General features: G+C 42.5%; 1 protein-coding gene across 1 annotated transcript in view; it reads left to right on the forward strand.

Annotated features, from left to right (window-relative positions):
• Positions 1–23,634, forward strand: part of LOC311243209 (F-box and WD repeat domain-containing 11-B-like) — a gene marked incomplete at its 5' end in the record, with an annotated part of 130,725 nt that overhangs the window by 67,875 nt on the left and 39,216 nt on the right. The window contains 3 exon segments of the mRNA XM_084332341.1: positions 8,499–8,616; positions 8,619–8,635; positions 9,836–9,954. Of these exon segments, the coding sequence (XP_084188467.1) occupies positions 8,499–8,616; positions 8,619–8,635; positions 9,836–9,954 (254 nt within the window).

Consider the following 23,634-nt stretch of genomic DNA (forward strand, 5'->3'; position numbering starts at 1 on the left):
TTTCCATGACTTTCGAGATGGAGGTGAGAATAGAAACAGGGCGGTAGTTGCCTGGGTCTAATTTGCTGCCCTTTTTGTGCAGAGGGGTCACCCTCGCAATTTTGAAGTCCTTGGGGACGTGTCCCTGTTTTATGGAGAGGTTTATTATGTGTGTGATGATTGGGGTGATGGCGGCTGCTGAGTCTCTGAGGAATTTGGAGGGGATGTTGTCATGGCCAGTGGCCTTGTTAGGTTGGAGGGCGCTCAGTTTATTGAGTACCTCATCTGTTGTTACCATTTCCAGCTTGAAGTCGTCCTTGCGGACCCCTAGGTTTTTGTAGTAAGCTACTATGTGTTCTACCCCATAAAGCCCTGAGTGGGAGGGTAGTTTGTTTACCAGTGTTGTGGCTATGTTTGTGAAGAAAATGTTTAAGTAATTGGCTACATCCAGCTTGTCTTGACAGACAAGTTCTCAGAATGGATTTGACTCGAGAGAGAGATGATATCATCAGCAGGCTATTATATGATATTCAGACTCTAGATCTATTTGCAGAGCCAGATGAGATGAGGCTCTTGACAATTAATTTTGCACGTACTGTATAGCTACAGACAGTATGTGTGTATGCGCGCACTGCGGGAGGTGGCCAGAAGCGCGCAACTAGCCAACTACTATTATTACTACTATATTAATACAGTTTAATCCATCGCAAAGCGCTCCAGCGCTTGAATACGGCCGGGGGATCCGCTCTATACAATGCAGACCCACGGCTCTCGTATTATAATGAGCCCGCGAGGCGTGTTATTATTAGAGTTAATAATATTGTATATTGTTTACACTGCCTTTTTATTCCATTTTTACTTCTCCACTGTACTATAATTATGTGACTCGTATTATAATGAGCCCGCGAGGCGTGTTATTATTAGAGTTAATAATATTGTATATTGTTTACACTGCCTTTTTATTCCATTTTTACTTCTCCACTGTACTATAATTATGTGACCTGTACCTCTATGTCTTCTACTACCTGTACCTCCCCTCCCCCCGGCCCTCCCCATGCTGCTGATTTTATATTATTTTATGAAGAGAAACGTCAGACGTAATTCGAGGTACGTCAGACGTACTTCGAGATACTTCCGCATTAGTCCTGTGGCGGTCGGAAGTCCTGTGGCGGTCGGAAGTACCAATCTGGACCTCGAGGCTCCGAGTCTGCAGCTCGACCCTACTCGAGCAGGGCGATAGAACACCAGCCCTGATTCCAAACTCTAACCTTAACCAACTTCGAAAGAGCCTAAGCTTAACCAGTGATAAACTAGGCGTTAGGTAGTTTGCATGCTGTTCGGGGCGGAAATGGGCAAAGACACAGCTCGTCACGCGATTGGGCGCACATGTCACATGACCAGAAACGTCAGTGGCCAATCAGAGAGCGTCTCCGCAAACTGCGCCTACGAAAAAAAATAACGCGTCTCGGAAAAGTCTCGCTTAGGGCAATGGCGGACTGTCCGGAAGTAAAAAAGCAAATGAGAGCTTCCGATTGGTAATTTTCTTTATTTTCCTTGAAACCAGTCACGTCACTCTACTGTGATTGGACCGTTGGCTTGAGTGCAATGTGGGACTTGTAGTTTTTGAACGATTCACAGCGTAGAGAAAAAAGTACGACTGAGGTTGTAATCTTCACTCGCACACTGCGAGTAATTGATTTTTCCGGTTCGCGCACACATATTATTAGGGGCAAATGCGAGTAATATGGTCGCACTGTAGAGCCCTGTAACCACCGGTCACTGCTCTTCTCCCGCTTAGCAGAGCTAAAAATAAACAAGCTAGCTAGTGTAGCCCATTTCACACGCCACGTGCAGTAGGGTTTGGTACCTTTCACATTTGAACTGGTACCTGTGAATTGATACCGGTAACATCAGATAATTTATTATTATTTATTTAGAACAATTTGTTAATATATACTATACTATATAATATTACAGCGAGCGTTGTCTGCATCTAGCTTTGTAAAGTGTAACAACACTTGCGACCGTTTTCGGCTTCCTATTGCCCTGACTGCTTTGTTGTTGAATCAAGTCAAATCCTAGGTAAGTGTGTATTGTGCGCGTGAACGTTAACGTGAACCTGCGGCACACTTAACACTTTCAGTGCCGGCCATTTAACATTGAAAACCCTGTTGAATGCCGCCACCCACTTCAATGATAGCGTTAAAAACGCATAATCTATGTTTTAAATTATGGCTATGTGTCTAATCTGCCCGTCGCTTATCAATGACTTGTTTGCAGTCAACTTTGTCGAAACGGATTGTTTTTTTAATCGGTTCATATCCTTTTTATAGCATTTCGAAAAGCTATCGTTTTGTCAAACTTCAGGAAAATGGAAAGATTCCCTCATAAACAGCATTTATTGGAATATTCTCGAATACACTAGACACGTTGTCATTTGTCGGCCTATTTATGAATCGTTTTCAAATAAACGATAGATTATCGATAGTATATGTGTACTTATGCACGCTATAGAGGCGGGCTGAAAAATCGATTCTCTTATTTCCTCAACAGCACACACACACACACACATATACACATACGGGACACGCTGTTATCTCAGTGAAAACAGCTCTGATTATCCTAAAACTGGTAACATAGACTCCTTACCTTAGATCAGATGTTCTCCAAAAAGATTATTCCAATTCCTGATCGCCATTCCAAATATCGATCGCGTTTATTGATTGATTATTGGCTGCTGTAAATATATATTCCAGGCTGCTTTCCATCTCTCGATCACTTCCCTCTTCATCAGATCCCTCGCCAGCATAGTGGAGCCAGTAGGCTCCCCCCCCCACAGATCCACCAGTGTAATCGAATGGCCTGCAGTTACACAGGGATAGACGATAGGGGGCGGTATTTTCCCATCGGAGCTCCTAGAGGGGCTGCTGTACCAACGGGAGACTCGGTTGATGAAATATGAATTCAGATCGCTAAAAAAAAAAATGACAATTATCGTCGTCGGCACTCAACGGGGGGGCATGAACTAACGACATATGTCGTGGCTGGCACTCAAAGTGTTAATAGGTTTCGTTCCGCAGTAAGCGAAGCGCTGACGTCATCGGACTTATTATTTTAATTTTTTTTTTACCGAAATGTGGCACCGGCGGATCTCGCATGAATCTATACTCTGTAGTACCGACGTGATTGGGTCGGTACCCTTAACCCTTTCACTGCCACACGGCAGCCGGTTAACCCTTTCACTGTGACAATACAGAAGGTTAGCCCTTTACTATCACACAACCGACGGCGATGCTCCATCATTAGCATCATTAGCTCCGCATTTGCGGAGCTAATGATGCTAATGATGGAGCATCGCCGTCGGTTGTGTGATAGTAAAGGGCTGACCTTCTGTCGTGTGGCAGTGAAAGGGTTAATTAGGTTCGGTTCGGTACCTACCCATCCCTAACGTGCAGTCAGCCAGGAGGACCCGTTTTATTTGCATTTACTTTGATGAAATTAGCATTATTATATAACCATTATACCACGGCCTGTCTTGAGCTTAAATATACAGGACTGTGTTGGAGTCTCTGGCCCGGGTCACGCCGGTTCCTTGTGGCAGTGTGTGTTGACGTTTGTTTTTAATTATTTTTCAATGAGTATCCGTTTGTCGGGACATGTCTTATGAGGAGTCCGAAGGGAGTGCTCGAGTATCCGTGGTAACACGACGTTCATACAAACGCAACCATTGTCAATCAAAGTCATGATGACGGCATGGTCATGATGACTTTCCAAATTTTTTGATGAGGCTAAATGTCAATGTTTGTGAAGATTAAAACCCTTCCTTAACAGCAAAATGAGAGGCATATAAAAAGTAGCGTGTGTGTGTGTATATAAAGATTCACGTGTTTTATCCACAAACTAGGCTCTATCACAACATTTGACCAACTACTGATGCCGTTAGACGAGCTGTAATTTCCAGGGTTGGTTTAGTTTGTTATAATATGGCACAGGAGAGATGTCGGCCAGATTTGTATCTGTTTGGTTGGTTGGTTTCTGCAAACCCACGGTTCTGTTGGCGAGGTTCTAATTAAAAACACACCGGTGGTCAGTGGTCCGTCTGTCTCCTCTGTGATGGATGGATCAGAGACGTCTTGAGAGAATTATATTTAAGGCCACTGTGTTCTTCTGAGCAGTATATTTCTTGTTTGCGCCGGGAAACACACAATATAACATTAGAATACTAAATATAAATACACATCAAATACAATAGAATGAAAAGGTAACGACAATATAACTGCAAAGTGCAACTCTCTCTACATAGGCATCACTGACTCTGCCCTGTCCCGCCTGCTGCGGCCAGATTACTAACAGGCGCCAAGAAATGCGACCACATCACCCCCGTCCAAGGCTCCCTCCACTGGCTTCCAGTGCGACCGCATCACCCCTGTCCAACGCTCCCTCCACTGGCTTCCAGTGTGACCGCATCACCCCTGTCCAAGGCTCCCTCCACTGGCTTCCAGTGCGACCGCATCACCCCTGTCCAAGGCTCCCTCCACTGGCTTCCAGTGCGACCGCATCACCCCTGTCCAAGGCTCCCTCCACTGGCTTCCAGTGCGACCGCATCACCCCTGTCCAAGGCTCCCTCCACTGGCTTCCAGTGCGACCGCATCACCCCTGTCCAAGGCTCCCTCCACTGGCTTCCAGTGCGACCGCATCACCCCTGTCCAAGGCTCCCTCCACTGGCTTCCAGTGCGACATAGGATTAATTTCAAGGTTCTTCATTTAATTTACAAAGCACTCAATGGCAAAGCCCCTTCCTACGTTTCTGACCTACTCACCCCCTACTCTTGTGCTAGGACCCTTAGATCGGCCAATCGGGGGCGACTTAAAGAACAAACTCTTGAATCTTGAACAGAGGGCCAATCTTAAGACCAGGGGCCATGTGCTTTTTCTGTTGCAGCCCCCAGGCTGTGGAACAGTGTCCCTACCTCAGTCCATCGAGTCTTTTAAAATCCCGGCTCAAAACGTACCTTTTATTCTCTAGCGTTTCCTTGATCCTGACCTGTACCTTGCCCAATCTATTATTTTGTTGTCTGTAGGGCTGTACCGACATTCCTGGATAAATAAAGGATAAATTAAAAATTTAAAATAATTCGAATTTATTTTTAATAACATTTTTCTATTTTTATTTTGTGTGTATTCAATCTGTTTATACAACGGCATGCAAATTTCTCGATTCTGATTGGCTGAAACAGTCCATTTACACGTATGTATTGCGATCAGTCCACGCTTGCTGGCCCAGGACCCGCCCACAACCGAATCACATCACATCAATCCGCCGGATCACAAGAAGGTGGACAATAATCTTTACAAATGGATATGTTGATAGCGACTAAACGACTAAATATCAAGCGATTCTGTCACAGCGAATGTCTTAGTCGTTTAAACAATGTTGGATGATGTAATTGATGGGTCTTGAATCATTCTGTAACAAAAGAAAAATCGCGGATTGATTGATTGATTCATTTTCAAAAAAAAAATCAATTTCTTTTTCCTTTCGACTGTCAGCGCTCGCTCTAGTCTCCACCCACCGCCACACACACCCCACACACACACACACACACACGCACACACACACACACACACACACACTCTCTGCCTGCAACGCGGGGGATAGTCAGACTGAGAGAGAGCTGGGTGCTGCGCTGTTCTAAGTGAGCATGGCCTATTGAGTTGATTGATTGATTGATTGCTAATTTTATTACTGTACGCTTGGTTTCCAACTGGTTAAGTTTAGGCCCTCTACAGTAGGTTTAAAAAAATAAATAAAAGAATAGGGCAAAGAAAACTTTTTAATTTGTTTTACCTACTTTCTATAGAAGCATCTAAGAATGAAGTTCTATGGAAAGTAGGTCTGCATTCCCTTAACAATTGTGTGTATTGAGCCGTACTGTATTGTACCCATTCTGTATCTGGTAATAAAATTTTCAATCAATCATTCCAATAATACACAGTTGGATGTGTTAGTTGGTTGGATGCACTTCCGATCTGCTTCCACATGGAGGCAAATTGTCTTTTTTGTAGTTGTGGGAACTACTTTTTCTGGCGGATGGTTTTTTTCAATAAATCTTCGATTAATGTGTGTTTATTGTATAGAAATAAGGTTGGATGAATGTGGCAGTTGTATAAAAGCTTTACACCACTTGCAGTCGTGATTTGTGAACAATAAACCATGCCTAGGGGGGTCTAACGACCACCCCTAGGCATGGTTTATTGTTCACAAACCACTCCTGCGCGTGATGTAATGCTTAATTAAACCAATGGGGGTTTTCTTCACAGTTGCAGTTAAAGATTAGGCTACACTTATATTAGAATATTATACTATAAGACGTCACCATCAGGGAGCTCCAGTAGCTCACCGCGTACCTCGAGCGCTATTTCGGCGCCGGGGACAACCGTGCTCGTCACGGATCTGGGGTTTAGCGAGTTCGATTCCCGGACTGCAGCCGTGCCTTTCTCAGAGTGTCTTCCCCCCATCTGTACCCCCATTCAACCTGTTTCTGTCGGTCATTCTTGACCAGAAAATGCGATAAACGCAAAAAAGAGCCAGCGGAATGGCCAAAGTTTTAAAAAAAAAAGACGTCACCATCACTTTCATACCAACCGTGCCCTTATTGGATTATTTATGTTGACGAAACTGAGTTATATTCATTAAAGAAAGTTGATTTAATAAAAGAAAAATACTAATTTAATCAGATTAATCACTTTATTCAAATTGAGGATTTAGTTTATATAAAAAATAAATGTACTTTTTTTAAGTAATTTTTTTTAACCCATTCTCCGCCGATGACGTGTTAACACGTCACTCTCCGCTATGCGTAATCTGCCAATGACGCCGTAAGGCGTCTTTGAGATCAATATTTCATATTTTCGTCATGGTATTCATATGTCACCCACGGAGTCTTGGCTGGTGTTGTAGGACTCCGCTCAACTCTGCAACGCTTCAATACTGCCACCTGGTGGCCGATCGGCGAGTTGCAACCGGATGTCGATAATTGTGACGCCGGTGTGTCTCCCTATTCCGTCCGGCCACTCGCTATCGCTCCCGGGACTCAATCCAGACACCGTGGATATCGATCCGTTGCCATAACTCAATAAACATGATTTGGACGTATATTAGTATTATACAAACCGGAACTGGATCACCTAGATCAACATCACATAACTGGGATCTGTTTGCGCCAGTGTGATCGCCCAACGGTAAGAGGAGGCTGATGTTACTTTCAGCCTGTTTGTTTATTATTATCCATACAAACTGCTCTGATCAATATATCACCCATACTACATAAATGATTTAACGTCGGCCACGGAATTATAAACGACCCCCCCCCCCCCCCCTCCGTTCATCCGCGCATGATGAGTCATAACGTCTAGGACCGTGTACAGTTGACATTTTTAATCTGGCGTCGATCGGTATCAAACTGCATTTGATGATCGAATGTATGCATTTATGGCTATATCTCACGTTCTATGAAATACTGCAGAAAACGATAAAAACATATTTATACTCTAGACCGTATTATTGTATGAATGTGTGAATGAAAAAGTAAAACGTTCCTACATCCTGAACGATAGATAATTGATGTTGAATGGGCCATAGTAATGTCAATTTAGCAATACAATTTAAAAAGTTATAGCCCTGCAAAGAAGGTGAACATCTCCATAGACAAATAGCGCTGGCAGAGAGGCTACAAGGATGGATATAAGCTCCGGCAGAGAATGGGTTAATAGACATTCGAAGCTTCGTTCGAATACTTCAATCGAAGCCTTGAATGTTAAAAAATGCTGTTGTATCCATGTTGTATGATCCGTCCGTTCCCCTACCTGCCTTTTGTAAAGCACTTTGTTTGGCTTGTGTCATCTAAAACGAGCTATATAAATAAATCTGATTGATTGATTGAATGTTTTCCAAAAAGTGATTGATATCTTGACATGGAATGAAACTGGACCACGAGGAGATGTTTGGGAACCGAACCTGTGTTCCTCTAGCACGTAACCTTTAGGAAGATGCGTTCCATTGTTACTTTCTATTGTATTAATGTTTATCTGTATTTAATTCGAATGCTATATAGTGTCTTTCCAAGCAAGTAAACATTTATTGGGCAGATAAATACAATGGTTTTAAATGTAATTTTCTCAGACTTTTGCACAGTTCTATATTATGCCTTAATGTTTAATAATATGCATCTTCTCTCCCTCTCCTTTCCCTCATGTACCCTCTTTCTCTCTTCCTCCATTTACTCTCCCTCTCTTCTCACCTTCTCTCTCGGTCTCTGTGTTTCTCTCTCGGTGTCTCTCTGTCCCCCTCTTGTCTCGCTCTGTGTCCCTCTGTCTCTCTCTCTTTGCTCTGTCCCTCTCTGCCTCCTTTTCTCTCTCTCTCTGTCTCTGTGTGTGTGTCTCTCTCTCTTTCCCCCCCATCTCTCTCTCTTTATATCCTCCCCCCCCCACTCTCTCACTCTCTCCCTCCTGTCCTCCAGACTATTGAGGCTAACTGGCGGTGTGGCAGACATAACCTCCAGCGGATCCAGTGTCGGTCAGAGAACAGTAAAGGAGTCTACTGCCTCCAGTACGACGACGACAAGATCATCAGCGGGCTTAGGACAATTCCATCAAGGTACGTGTATGTGAGTGAGAGAGGGCAAACATGAGGAGAAAAAGGTTTGCGGAATTGTGTGTGGTAATGAGAGAGTCATTGTGTGTGTGTAACCTCTTCCAGTCTGTGTGTGTGTGTGTGTGTATTTGAACCGGTGTTTTGCCCGGCCAAGAGTGGCTTATCATCCTTGTTATTACTGTCTGTGGCGCTGGGGTAAAGCTGTAGACAGTCAAGACAGAACACAAGTGAATTATAGGATATAAAAGCGCTTATCTCCAGACTCTGTGTGTTCCCCCTCATCATGCCTGGCCTGGGGGAAGAGGAAGAGGAGGAGGAGGAGGAGAGCAGAAGGATGAGGAAGGAGGAGAGGACAGTGAGGAGAAAGGGGATTTGTCTTTGCTATTGTTCTGGAGGAGGCTTGACGCACACACCAGGAAGGAGTGAGCATGCCGTGTACATGCACACACATACGTACACATGCACATGTACACACACACACAGTCACACACACACATGTACACATACACATGTACACACACACACGTACACATGCACATGTACACACACGTGTACACATGTACACACACACATGCACATGTACACACACGTACGCATGCACATATACACACACACACGCATGCACATGTACACACACACACTGCTCTACACAGCAGCAGTAGGAGCATCAGGCCGTTCTTAGCGCAACTCAAACCTACTGAGCCACTATCTTAACCATACATTACATTTAGTATTAGTTTAGTAGTAGTTTATTTGTCACGTATAAAGTACAGGTACATTACAGTGAGATCCAAACAAAGCCAAGCAACGCACAGATTGTGAACAACGAGTCGGCAGGAAGGGAAGGGTACAAGTCTGGCGTCGGGGACGGGTCAGTGGCGTCGGTCATCAAATAGGGTCAAAACTTGAGTGCATAGTAGTTTACTTTAGAGTCCATACCACATTATTTTCTTATCGTCTCTTTCTTTTACTCCATCTCTATCACTCTTTTCTCTCTCTCTCTCTCTCTCTCTCTCTCTCTCTCTCTCTCTTTCTCTTTCTCTTTCTCTTTCTCTTTCTCTTTCTCTTTCTCTTTCTCTTTCTCTTTCTCTTTCTCTTTCTCTTTCTCTTTCTCTTTCTCTTTCTCTTTCTCTTTCTCTTTCTCTTTCTCTTTCTCTTTCTCTTTCTCTCTCTCTCTCTCTCTCTCTCTCTCTCTCGTCCCAGATTTGGGATAAGCAGTCTCTGGAGTGTCTGAAGATCTTGACGGGTCACACCGGCTCCGTCTTGTGCCTGCAGTACGACGAGAGGGTGATCGTCACGGGCTCCTCCGACTCCACCGTCAGGTACGCACGCTGCAACGAGGTTTTTAAACGTCGCCCCCCCCCCCCCCCCCCCCGAGTCTCCACTACAGCCGTGTGAAATCGGATTATTCTTTTACGTTTAGGGAACTTTTGACTTTTTTTAAACCAAAATGCAATGGGTGCGCCCCGTCGGCCTGTTAGGAATTCAGCGTGGCCGATGATCGCTTATAATGGGTTATAGCCCGGGTCAAGTTGCTGTCACTAAATGATTATTTCTTGATTTTCTATTCTTGATTTTTTTTTATTTGATTAATTCATTCTTATTCGTGACTTTTGGTTTGTCTACCTAAATGTTTACTGTGAGCGATTTCCTCGGGATGATTAAAGTATTTCTATTCTATAGTGATGCACCGATGTGAAAATTGTGGCCGATACCGATAACCGATATTAATATTGCTGTTCTGGCCGATACCGATATTTACCGATGTCGATATCTCTGTATAGAAAACACTTTTTTATGATAATCAAATAAAGAGCTATTTTCCAAAACGCATTTCAAAAATGACTGATATTTTGAAACTATTTAAGGCCAAAACATGTACAAAAAAAGAAAGAAAGAAAAAGATTTAAAAATATATATATATATTTTTTTTTTAAATATCGGCCCATATCAGCCCTATCTTGATATCGGACCGATGTGTAAAAAAAACGGCCATATCGGCCGATATTATATCGGCGGCCGATATATCGTGCATCACTTTAATGGTAAATGTTGTAGACCATCTTAACGGAGGTGGAGTATGCAATTTAAGTAAATATTGGCTCTACCACAGAGGAAAGAAAACAATATATTTATGTTCTGTGACGGCAGAAGAATGTCTGACCTCCCTACCCTTACCTGTTAACTAGGCTCCTGTGGGTTTACTCTCGCTAGACTGCTGCACACAGGGGCTCATTACACCAAAGCCTGTCTGCTAAATGACCACAGGCCACAGTAGCTGCTGAATCACAAACATGTGACCCGGCCGGCACGGCCTATAGGCTGTCTTGTTAACCCTTTAACTGCCACACTACAGAAGGTTAACCCTTTCACTAGCACACTACAGAAGGTTAACCTTTCACTACCACACTACAGAAGGTTAACCCTTTCACTGCCACACTACAGAAGGTTAACCTTTCACTACCACACTACAGAAGGTTAACCCTTTCACTACCACACTACAGAAGGTTAACCCTTTCACTACCACACTACAGACGGTTAACTCTTTCACTACCACACTACAGACGGTTAACCTTTCACTAGCACACTACAGAGGGTTAACCCTTTCACTGCCACACTACAGAAGGTTAACCTTTCACTACCACACTACAGAAGGTTAACCCTTTCACTACCACACTACAGAAGGTTAACCCTTTCACTGCCACACTACAGAAGGTTAACCTTTCACTACCACACTACAGAAGGTTAACCCTTTCACTGCCACACTACAGAAGGTTAACCTTTCACTACCACACTACAGAAGGTTAACCCTTTCACTACCACACTACAGAAGGTTAACCCTTTCACTACCACACTACAGACGGTTAACTCTTTCACTACCACACTACAGACGGTTAACCTTTCACTAGCACACTACAGAGGGTTAACCCTTTCACTGCCACACTACAGAAGGTTAACCTTTCACTACCACACTACAGAAGGTTAACCCTTTCACTACCACACTACAGACGGTTAACCTTTCACTAGCACACTACAGAGGGTTAACCCTTTCACTACCACACTACAGACGGTTAACCCTTCACTAGCACACTACAGAGGGTTAACCCTTTCACTACCACACTACAGACGGTTAACCTTTCACTAGCACACTACAGAGGGTTAACCCTTTCACTACCACACTACAGAAGGTTAACCCTTTCACTGCCACACTACATAAGGTTAACCCTTTCACTACCACACTACAGACGGTTAACCTTTCACTACCACACTACAGAAGGTTAACCCTTTCACTACCACACTACAGAAGGTTAACCTTTCACTACCACACTACAGAAGGTTAACCTTTCACTACCACACTACAGAAGGTTAACCCTTTCACTACCACACTACAGAAGGTTAACCCTTTCACTACCACACTACAGAAGGTTAACCCTTTCACTACCACACTACAGAAGGTTAACCTTTCACTACCACACTACAGACGGTTAACCCTTTCACTACCACACTACAGACGGTTAACCTTTCACTACCACACTACAGAAGGTTAACCCTTTCACTACCACACTACAGACGGTTAACCCTTTCACTACCACACTACAGACGGTTAACCTTTCACTACCACACTACAGAAGGTTAACCCTTTCACTGCCACACTACAGAGGGTTAACCCTTTTACTACCACACTACAGAAGGTTAACCTTTCACTACCACACTACAGAGGGTTAACCCTTTTACTACCACACTACAGAAGGTTAACCCTTTTACTACCACACTACAGAAGGTTAACCTTTCACTACCACACTACAGAGGGTTAACCCTTTCACTACCACACTACAGAAGGTTAACCCTTTCACTACCACACTACAGACGGTTAACCTTTCACTACCACACTACAGACGTTAACCCTTTCACTACCACACTACAGAAGGTTAACCCTTTCACTACCACACTACAGAAGGTTAACCTTTCACTACCACACTACAGAAGGTTAACACTTTCACTACCACACTACAGAAGGTTAACTCTTTCACTACCACACTACAGACGTTAACCCTTTCACTACCACACTACAGACGTTAACCCTTTCACTACCACACTACAGACGTTAACCCTTTTACTACCACACTACAGACGGTTAACCTTTCACTACCACACTACAGACGGTTAACCTTTCACTACCACACTACAGAAGGTTAACCTTTCACTACCACACTACAGACGGTTAACCTTTCACTACCACACTACAGAAGGTTAACACTTTCACTACCACACTACAGAAGGTTAACCTTTCACTACCACACTACAGAAGGTTAACCTTTCACTACCACACTACAGAAGGTTAACACTTTCACTACCACACTACAGAAGGTTAACTCTTTCACTACCACACTACAGACGTTAACCCTTTCACTACCACACTACAGACGTTAACCCTTTCACTACCACACTACAGACGTTAACCCTTTTACTACCACACTACATACGGTTAACCTTTCACTACCACACTACAGAAGGTTAACCCTTTCACTACCACACTACAGAACGTTAACTCTTTCACTACCACACTACAGAAGATTAACACTTTCACTACCACACTACAGACGGTTAACTCTTTCACTACCACACTACAGAAGGTTAACCCTTTCACTACCACACTACAGAAGGTTAACCCTTTCACTACCACACTACAGAAGGTTAACCCTTTCACTACCACACTACAGAACGTTAACTCTTTCACTACCACACTACAGAAGATTAACACTTTCACTACCACACTACAGACGGTTAACTCTTTCACTACCACACTACAGAAGGTTAACCCTTTCACTACCACACTACAGAAGGTTAACCCTTTGACTAGCACACTACAGAAGGTTAACCTTTCACTACCACACTACAGAAGGTTAACCCTTTCACTACCACACTACAGACGGTTAACCTTTCACTAGCACACTACAGACGGTTAACCCTTTCACTACCACCCTACAGAGGGTTAACCCTTTCATTACCACACTACATAAGGTTAACTCTTTCACTACCACACTTCAGAAGGTTAACCCTTTCATTACCACACTACAGAAGGTTAACCTTTCACTACCACACTACAGAAGGTTAACCCTTTGACTAGCACACTACAGAAGGTTAACCTTTCACTACCACACTACAGAAGGTTAACCCTTTCACTACCACACTACAGACGGTTAACCTTTCACTAGCACACTACAGACGGTTAACCCTTTCACTACCACCCTACAGAGGGTTAACCCTTTCATTACCACACTACATAAGGTTAACTCTTTCACTACCACACTTCAGAAGGTTAACCCTTTCATTACCACACTACAGAAGGTTAACCTTTCACTACCACACTACAGAAGGTTAACCCTTTCACTACCACACTACAGAAGGTTAACTCTTTCACTGCCACACTACAGAAGGTTAACCCTTTCACTACCACACTACAGACGGTTAACCTTTCACTACCACACTACAGAAGGTTAACCCTTTCACTACCACACTACAGAAGGTTAACCTTTCACTACCACACTACAGACGGTTAACCTATCACTACCACACTACAGAAGGTTAACCTTTCACTACCACACTACAGAAGGTTAACCTTTCGCTACCACACTACAGAAGGTTAACCCTTTCCCTACCACACTACAGAAGGTTAACCTTTCACTACCACACTACAGACGGTTAACCTATCACTACCACACTACAGAAGGTTAACATTTCACTACCACACTACAGAAGGTTAACCTTTCACTACCACACTACAGAAGGTTAACCTTTCACTACCACACTACAGAGGGTTAACCTTTCACTACCACACTACAGACGGTTAACCTATCACTACCACACTACAGAAGGTTGGTTCTGAAAGGGTTAACCCGTTGTTTGTGTGGCAGTGAAAGGGTTAACCTTCTGTATCGTCGCAGTGAAAGGGTTAACCCTTTGGTAGTGTGGTAGTGAAAGGGTTAAGGTGCTCAGGATTCTTCCGAAAACCCCCAAAATGTATCGAAATTCAGGTCGAAAAGGAGATATTGGCAATTTTGAGTGCTTTGAAATGTTCTGTCCTTATTTGCAAAAAGTTAATGACTTGTAAATGTGTTAATTATTGTTAGAGATTGTCCGACAGTATTATTTTCCTCGCTGTGTGAAAAAACTACAGTTGTGTCAGAGGGGTTGTGGCTACTGGCTAAGTACTTTCTGTCTTAGGTGTCGGGAGACGGACGGGCCCAGTACTTTGTTTGGCGGTGTGAAAGTATGCAGAGAAACATTAGTATCCTTGGAACCGTTTGTGTTCAATTGTATCTGAATTGAGATGAGATTATCTTCTCCGTCTCTCTCTCTCCTCTCTCCGCGCATAGAATAATAAGGCTCCAGTACGTGCTCTGCAAGTCTGTAAGTAAAGTAGACATAGCAGGTCTTTTTACGTTTGTTCTCAAAACAAAAAACTAAGTCTTGAGTTTGAGCCGAGCAGTTTAAATAATAATTAAGAAAAACATAAAACACAAACTTAAGTCTCAACAGGCTTTGCATCAAATAGCTTCCAACAACAGGCCATGGAGGTGCATCACAACGTTGATCCAACTGATCCATCATGAAATCTGTTGCCAACTCTTTGAATAATCGTATTAGTTGTTGCAGCCCTAGTCACTGCTGTTACATTTCCCAAAAGTGAGTCACGAAAAGGTTAGGAAATGAGTCCCAGACGACTGATAAATAAAAGTTAGCAAATAGCGATACTGTGTTCAGTGCCTAAAGTTCTCCTGGGTTCCTGCTATGTTGGCTTCATTGAATGGAGAGGTTTTTGTAAGTTTGTAGACTACTGTATCTGTTATTATAATCCAGTCAAGGGTAGGTATCTAGGATAGGTGTTTTGGTTCAGTATACAGTTTGTAGACCACTGTATCTGTTATTATAAAAATCAAGAATCAAGAGGTTTATTATTTGTCACATACATACCAGGGCATACAGTGAAATGCGGGTGGTCATGCCTGCATCGATTGTGCAATAATACAATAATAAAATAGACATAGAAAAAAACAGGTAATAAGAAGACATAAGATGTGCATGATAAAAATAGACATGCTAAATTCCTGAGATTCCTAAGCCAGTCAAGGCTAGGTATCTAGGATAGGTGTTTTGGTTCAGTATACAGTTTGTAGACTACTGCATCTGTTGTTATAAGCCAGTCAAGGCTAGGTATCTAGGATAGGTGTTTTGGTTCAGTATACAGTTTGTAGACTACTGCATCTGTTGTTATAAGCCAGTTAAGGCTAGGTATCTAGGATAGGTGTTTTGGTTCAGAGTTAGTGAGCAGGGTGACTTTGACAAGTCCATTCACATCCTGTGTGTCTACTTCTCTCCGGTGCCAATACACTTAACCAACCCTGGAAATTACAGCTTGTCTAACACCTTCAGTGTCTGTAAAATATTTTGATAGCTTTGTTTGGGGATAAAATATGTGAATCTTTATATATATATATATATATATATATACACACTACTTTTTATACGTCTCTCATTTTGCTGTTAAGGCACGGTTTTATTATTCATAAACATTGACATTCAACCGCGTCAAAAAATGCTGTCATGACTTTTTATACACAATGGTTGCGTTTGTATGCACATTGATATACCAATATTACTCTGCATCCTCGATTACTCCTTTTATTAGTCTGTACATTTAAACACCATAGCAGTTTGTAATAGCTGAGATACGCTTGAATCCTCACTATGAGAATATGATCGCTGAGATACCATACTGAGGCATGTAAACACCTTAACCTCGGTGACTTATCAGGTTTTATGGTCTTTATGAGTTTCAATGGGAAAGACTCGCAGTATTCCTTTCCTCCTGTATCTACGGGCATATTGGTAATCTGGATGTGAAAACGCTTCCCATCTGACCCTTTCTATTACCATCTCGCATGATGTGAGATCAGATTCAACCTATCGGGTTCCAGACTTCTGATCTAGAATCCAGAGGAGACGTTCAGGAAGACTGACTGAAAGGGTTAAAGTCGGTATATATAGATAAGGCTGAGATGATATGTCAAATGATCGATAAATATAGATACAAAAATATATATATTTTGCATGTAAAAAAAAATATTAGAATAATAAAGTTGAACTCAATGGACGCCACAGCGATATGCGTGATGTGTTGTTAAAAGGCAGATGCTCTAAAATATATGGGCTGTACGTTAACTTTTTTTGCACATAGCACTGGTGCTACAGAGGTTGATAGTTTTGTAGCACAGGCCAAAATCTTGTAGCACAAGTATAAAACGTGTTATATTTGTAACAGTCACAAATGTGCCTATTGTATTTGTGTTATTTAGTTGCAGTGCCATGTTTGGCTGTCATTTTCATGCAGCCAGACACGTTACGTGTAAGGAATTATGGGATTTTGTGTTGGGTGTATGGACTCTACTAGGGGTGGGAATCACCAGTTTCATCACGATACGATATAGATTCTTTGGACAACGATAAGATATCTGCCACGATACGATGCAGGTGCCTGCAATCGATATGAGACGATATCATAAGTAGGGATGGGTACCGAATTCGGTACTTTTGAAGTTAATATTTTTTTTTTTTTTTTTTAAACTTCGATTTTTTTTAATGTTCGAAGCTTGTGCCATCGAACGAAGCTTCGAAGCTTCGAAGTATTTAAGACAGCCCTAGATACAATACTATGGCCCATTTAACATCGACTATATCGTTCAATATGTGTTAAAGAAATTATTTTTTCATCCATACATTCCCGTTTTATACCGTGGTGAATATGACTATAGTTTTAGAGTAATCCTGTCTAATCCCAGAAAACTATGCTATGCAGCAATTCGTGCAATTCACTAAAAACTTTGCCGTTTCTCGCCTGTACACGCTACTATTTCGAAATCACATCTATATTATCTATATTATGTTTCATAATTTTTTGATACTTTGATCGTCACCAATGGCACACGTTGTGGAGTAACGTTACACGCATATATTGTGATCGAAGAGAAATCATGGTTGGATCACAGCAGGATTGATACCATATAGGCCTTACCTTCACTAGGATGTACCCCAAAAAGAATATTCCAATTATCTGATCACGAGTCCCAGTATTGGTGTTGATCGTGTCGCCAACATAATCCGCCACACATCATGCACCGGGAGCACTTGACGCTTCTCAATCCGACCGTTATAACCGACCCCCTTGCCCAACCAATAAAAATCCGACCGGAGACTTTTGATCGACGCACAGGCCAAGATATAATGTTTCAAAGAGTGCTCGATACTGCCACCTTGGTGGATGCGGCTGGTATTGCACTTTGGCATTCTCAGGATGATTCCCCATGTTAACCCAGATGTCCGTGTGCCTGTAATGAATGGAAATATCGAATAAAAGAAATAACGATGAAAACCCGACTATACTCGGGTCTGGTGCTGAACGTTTGGCGAGTTAACCCGACTATCATCGGGTCCGGTGCTGATTGAGTAAAATTTTTTTTTTATTTTAAAATCGTATTTAACGTTAGTTCATGTGTGTTTCACATGCACTCACTGTAGTTTTTGCGATACTGTAGTTGGCCCACGATACACACACACGAACTAACTAACGTTACAATTCTTTTACCGCTAATTAATTTTCTTAGAAATGCAAAAGAAATCGATAATTGATGCCACTTATCGATTTCACGCAGTTATCGCTAAATCGATAAGTGGTCTCAGCCTTATATATAAACTGGAATTGCGTTGCTAGGGAACGGCTCAGACTCCGGTCGATTTCCCCGTCGCAGTGTTTTGCTTTCAACCGTTTTGCTGACAGGAAGTGAAACGTAGTCCATTTAGAATGTTTACGTTCCCGAGCTGAAACCGCCCATTAGCTAGCGAGGTTAATATATAATATATGCTGCATGTAAATGAGCTCGCTGTTCCTCTTTTACACCACAGGCTCCACATACATCATCCAGGCTACATTTATGTTTCATCCAGTGTGAACCTACACACACACACACACACACACACACACACACACACACTCTCTCACACGCCATTAAGTCTACAGTTTACCCCCACACGCACATATTTCAAGCATCATTGATGTAACGGTCAGAATTAATGTTTTTTTTCCTGGAAATAACGTTAGCCGCCCGCTGCGACTCCCAAATATCCAGCTGTAAGCAATGACGGCAGCCAGCTAGCTTGTTTGTTTGAATATCTCACGTAAAAAACAAAAATTCCCAGTCACTGTGGAATAGTACATTACATTTGTGCGTTTGCCCATAATCCCTAGGGCTGTACTTCTCTCTACTTCTCTCCCGTGCCATACTGTAATAAACTAAACCAACCCTGGAAATGACAGCTGTTCTAACGCCATCATCAGTGTCAGATATTGTGATGGAGCTTAGTTTGGGGACAAAATGCAAGAATCTTTATATATATATACACTACTTTTTATGTCTCATTTTGCTGTTAACACTTTGATTGCCATGCAGTATGCCCATCATTATACCCAGTCTGCCACCGCTGTAAGCCTATGGAGATGTTTACCTTCTTTGCAGGGCTATAACTTTTTAAATATTATAGCTATATTGACATTACTATGGCCCATTCAACATCGGGTATCTATCGTTCCGGATGTGGGAACGTTATATTTTTTCATTCATACATTGTTGTTAACCGTCGAGAATATAAGTAGGTTTTTAACACTATGATCGCCGGGAACGAGTTTTCACGTCATTCAGAGCCATGCTCATTCTGCCGAAGACGCCGTAACTCGTCTTTGATGTCAATACTTCAAAAATATGTCATCGAAATCATATTTCCTTTCTGGAGCCCTGAGATGTACTGGTGAGCTCCACTCAACTGTCTAACTGTTCGAGAGCGCCATCTGGTGGCCGATCGGCAGATCGGCCAAGAGGGAGGGGCGCGCCAAACAGGAAGTGCCCATCCATATGTGCTCCGGGCACTCGCGATCGGTAGCCGGACTCCATCTCAACACACTGGATGATCAATCGCTCGCCCTAACTCAATAAACAACGTTATTTGGACGTATATAGTATTATACAACCTGGAAATGGTTCATCAGGATCAACATCCCATAATCGAAAACGGTCTACTCCACGCTGATCGTCCAACGGCGCGAGGAACATACGGTAAGATTCAGCGCTATTTTCTAACCTATTCCATATAAACTGCTATGATGAACATATGACCCACTCTGGATGAATCATCTAACGCTGCCCACGGAATTATAAACGATCCCCCGCCCATCCGGTCATCATCAGATCATACGTAGATCATTCTAGAAGTACGTCCAGTTGAAATTTTTCATCTCGCGCCGATCGCTACCAAACTGTATTTCATCATCAATATAATGCATTTAGGGCTATAAATCACGTTCTGAAGAAAGCTGCAGAAAACGATAAAAACATACTTATACTTTAGACTATATTTTAGTATGAATATGTGAATGAAAAAGTTTAACGTTGCTACACCCTGAACAATACATATAGGACATTGAATGGGCCATAATAATGGCAATGTAGCAATAGAATTTAAAAAGTTATAGCCCTGCAAAGAAGGGGAACTTCTCCATAGACAAATAGAGCTGGCGAGGGATGGTAAATTATGAATTTAACCCATGGCGATTAAAGTGTTAAGCTTTTCTGCTGTAATTATGCTTCATCATCATGTGTGAAGGAAAGGGGGGGGGTCGTTTATAATTCCTTGATCGTCAGTAACGGCTTTATTTAGTATGGGTTGATATATTGATCAGATGGATTGCAAACAAAGAAATGGACAATCAAGCTGAAAATAACGTTATATTCCTCTTACCGTTCGCTGATGAGACTGGAGGAAAAATATTCCAATAATTTGACGTCGATCTGCTAGATCCATTTCTCGTTTGTATGACGCAATAAACGTCGAAATCATATAGATTATTGCGTTTCGAAAGCGATCCCAATGCACTCGTTTGTGTCTCTTGATCCACGTAACAAGATAGCACTGCCGGAGGGATTTCCTCGATGCACCAGCGCCACTTCCGGTTTGGTGTGGAGTGTAACTCGCCCGCTCATCCACCAGGCGGTGGTATTGAGGCGTTGCAATATCAGACAGGGTGCCGCTGCAGTCCCGGAGGGAGGCCGGATGAATTATGAATGCCATGGCAAAAAAATTAAATATTGATCCCAACAATGAATTATCGCGTTGTTGGCGTTCAACGCATGGCGGGCAATAACGAATTATGATTTTGTTGGCGACCAATGTGTTAAGGAACAGTCTGCCTCATCGAAAGATGAGTGATGGAACAAGGCATTTCTCCATAAATACATATATAAATACATACGTAAATACTAGGGGTGGGAAAAAAATCGCTACGTAGTAGTATCGCGATACTTTGCGTGGCGATACTGTATCGATACAGGGACGCCAAGTATGGATATTTAATTATTCATACATTTAATTAATTTTTTTATTTTTCTGTATAAGGAAGTTGCATTGTTCATTTCAATACCTGTAATAGTACAGTAGTCCACACACGCACACATGTGCATTCAGTTAAGTTGGAATATGACTATTACAAACAGTTCATTTTGTCCGGTACATGCAACACAGATTACAGTGTTTACATCTGTCTGCTTGAGAAAATACCATATTCTGCAATAAAAATTATTGAAGTGAGATGAACAGACTGAACTTTATTTTATTAGATAAAACATGTTGACAAAGTTTTACTTTGCAGTTGAAAAAAGGTAATAAATAAAATTTGATCAACATTTTCTATTTTTCCCCCCACAATACTCAGCGTATCTCGATATATTTAGTATCGCGATACTATCGTATCATGACGCAAGTATCGCGATAGTATCGTATCGTGAGGTCTCTGGCGATTCCCACCCCTAGTAAATACATACATAAATGCGCTCTGTGTTCCTCTTTTGCACCACAGGTTCTATCTACATCATTCAGGCTGTACAAGGACTTAAACTGTCACAGCTACATTTATGTCTCTCACACACACACACACACACACACACACACACACACACACACACACACACACACACACACACACACACACACACACACACACACACACACACACACGTGTAGATTTACATGTAGGGGGGGGTTGCAGGGGCCATGTCCGCCTAATTATTGAGAAGAGGTCAATTTGTCCCTCAAATAAAATATGGCTAATATGAAAGACGACCCCCTCCCCAAAAGAGGTGAATATCGAGGTCAAAACGGTTAACATAATTACCTGGAACTATATATCGACCAACAATTTTGGTCGACACCCCTACAGGACCGTACCATCTCAACCTTACAGACACCCCTACAGGACCGTACCATCTCAACCTTACAGACACCCCTACAGGACCGTACCATCTCAGCCTTGCAGACACCCCTACAGGACCGTACCATCTCAGCCTTGCAGACACCCCTACAGGACCGTACCATCTCAACCTTACAGACACCCCTACAGGACCGTACCATCTCAACCTTGCAGACACCCCTACAGGACCGTACCATCTCAGCCTTGCAGACACCCCTACAGGACCGTACCATCTCAGCCTTGCAGACACCCCTACAGGACCGTACCATCTCAGCCTTGCAGACACCCCTACAGGACCGTACCATCTCAGCCTTGCAGACGTGCCTCTCACTCACAAATAAATATTTGAAAGCAATACAGATTGCCCGAGAGCCTTACTGCATTATACTCTATTATATTTGTGTCAGCGGGTACCTGAATGTTGTCTTTTCGTTTTACATAAATAAAGACATTTCCACCTTTATATTGGTGCATAAAAGTACAGCAGAATGCAGGACATGAGGTGTTTGACGCTCAGAATTTCTTAAGAGGGAAAACCTGCAAACCCCTTGCTCAAGGTGCCAATGTTGAAACCAAACCTATGCCCTTGTGCACACACACACACACCATTAAGTCTACTGTTTATGTTCCAGTTCCCACCCCAAGCTATTTGGTCAAGCACCAAGTCGGCAGTCCACACTACGCTGTTTTACTTGGAGAAAGAGATAAGACTATTCCAGTTTGTTGCCACTAAGGGCTCAGACTGCCAACTCAAAATGTTATTTTTTTTTCTTTTTTTTTGTGAGTATATCCAGATTCTATCCAGGTAGATTTTTTTAGAAAGTCTGGACACAGCCACACAAAAAACCACATGAAATGCAATTTAATTTTTTGTGGAAATCTGTATCCAAACCACATTTTGGTTTTCAAATGCGATTCCGATTTGGATTTTTACACGAATGCGTCTCGGTCCCGAAACGCTCTGGTCGCTCGAAATCGGATTTCAAGAGTATTTTTTGCGTCACTTGCAACGTGCCGCACGGGAGACGGCGGTCCAGAGGTCTCTTACCTAAGTGTGCCTCTGTGCACCAAGCAATGCCCTTCGTTCTCAAGCTGTTCTAACACTGGAAGTTCCCCATATGAGAACTGAATGGACCTGTCTCAAAACCCTGCCCCTTTTCTTGATCCTCCAATCACAACTGTCGCTTACCTCGGACAAACTTGGTTTGTCCGAGGTAAGCGACAGTTGTGATTGGAGGATCAAGAAAAGAGGGCAGGGTTTGAGATAGGTCTATTGGGAAAAAGGGCTGCTCCTTCATCCTGGAACAAGACACAGGAGGACCTAAAATTACCCTCGGGAGAATTCAAAGCCATTTTAAAATCCTACGAACTCGGCTCCCTCGGACAGTGCAACTGTGTTTGATAACTTGCCTGTAATTGGAGCTTGCTGTGAATGTTTTATCTGTATTTTATTGTGATGTTCTTTTTTTATGTTGAAACTTTCTGCTGCCTTGCTTGGCCAGATCGCTCTTGAAAAATGATCTTATCTGGTCAAATAAAGGATTTGATTGATTGATTGATTGAGAGCAATGGACGTTTGGACACGGAGGACAATACAGAGGACAGTGGTCAATGAACTTCACCTTTTAAAGGTGTATTCCACCCAAATAGT

Source organism: Notolepis coatsorum, assembly GCF_963971535.1.
Source record: "Notolepis coatsorum genome assembly, chromosome: 16".
Classification (NCBI taxonomy): domain Eukaryota; kingdom Metazoa; phylum Chordata; class Actinopteri; order Aulopiformes; family Paralepididae; genus Notolepis; species Notolepis coatsorum.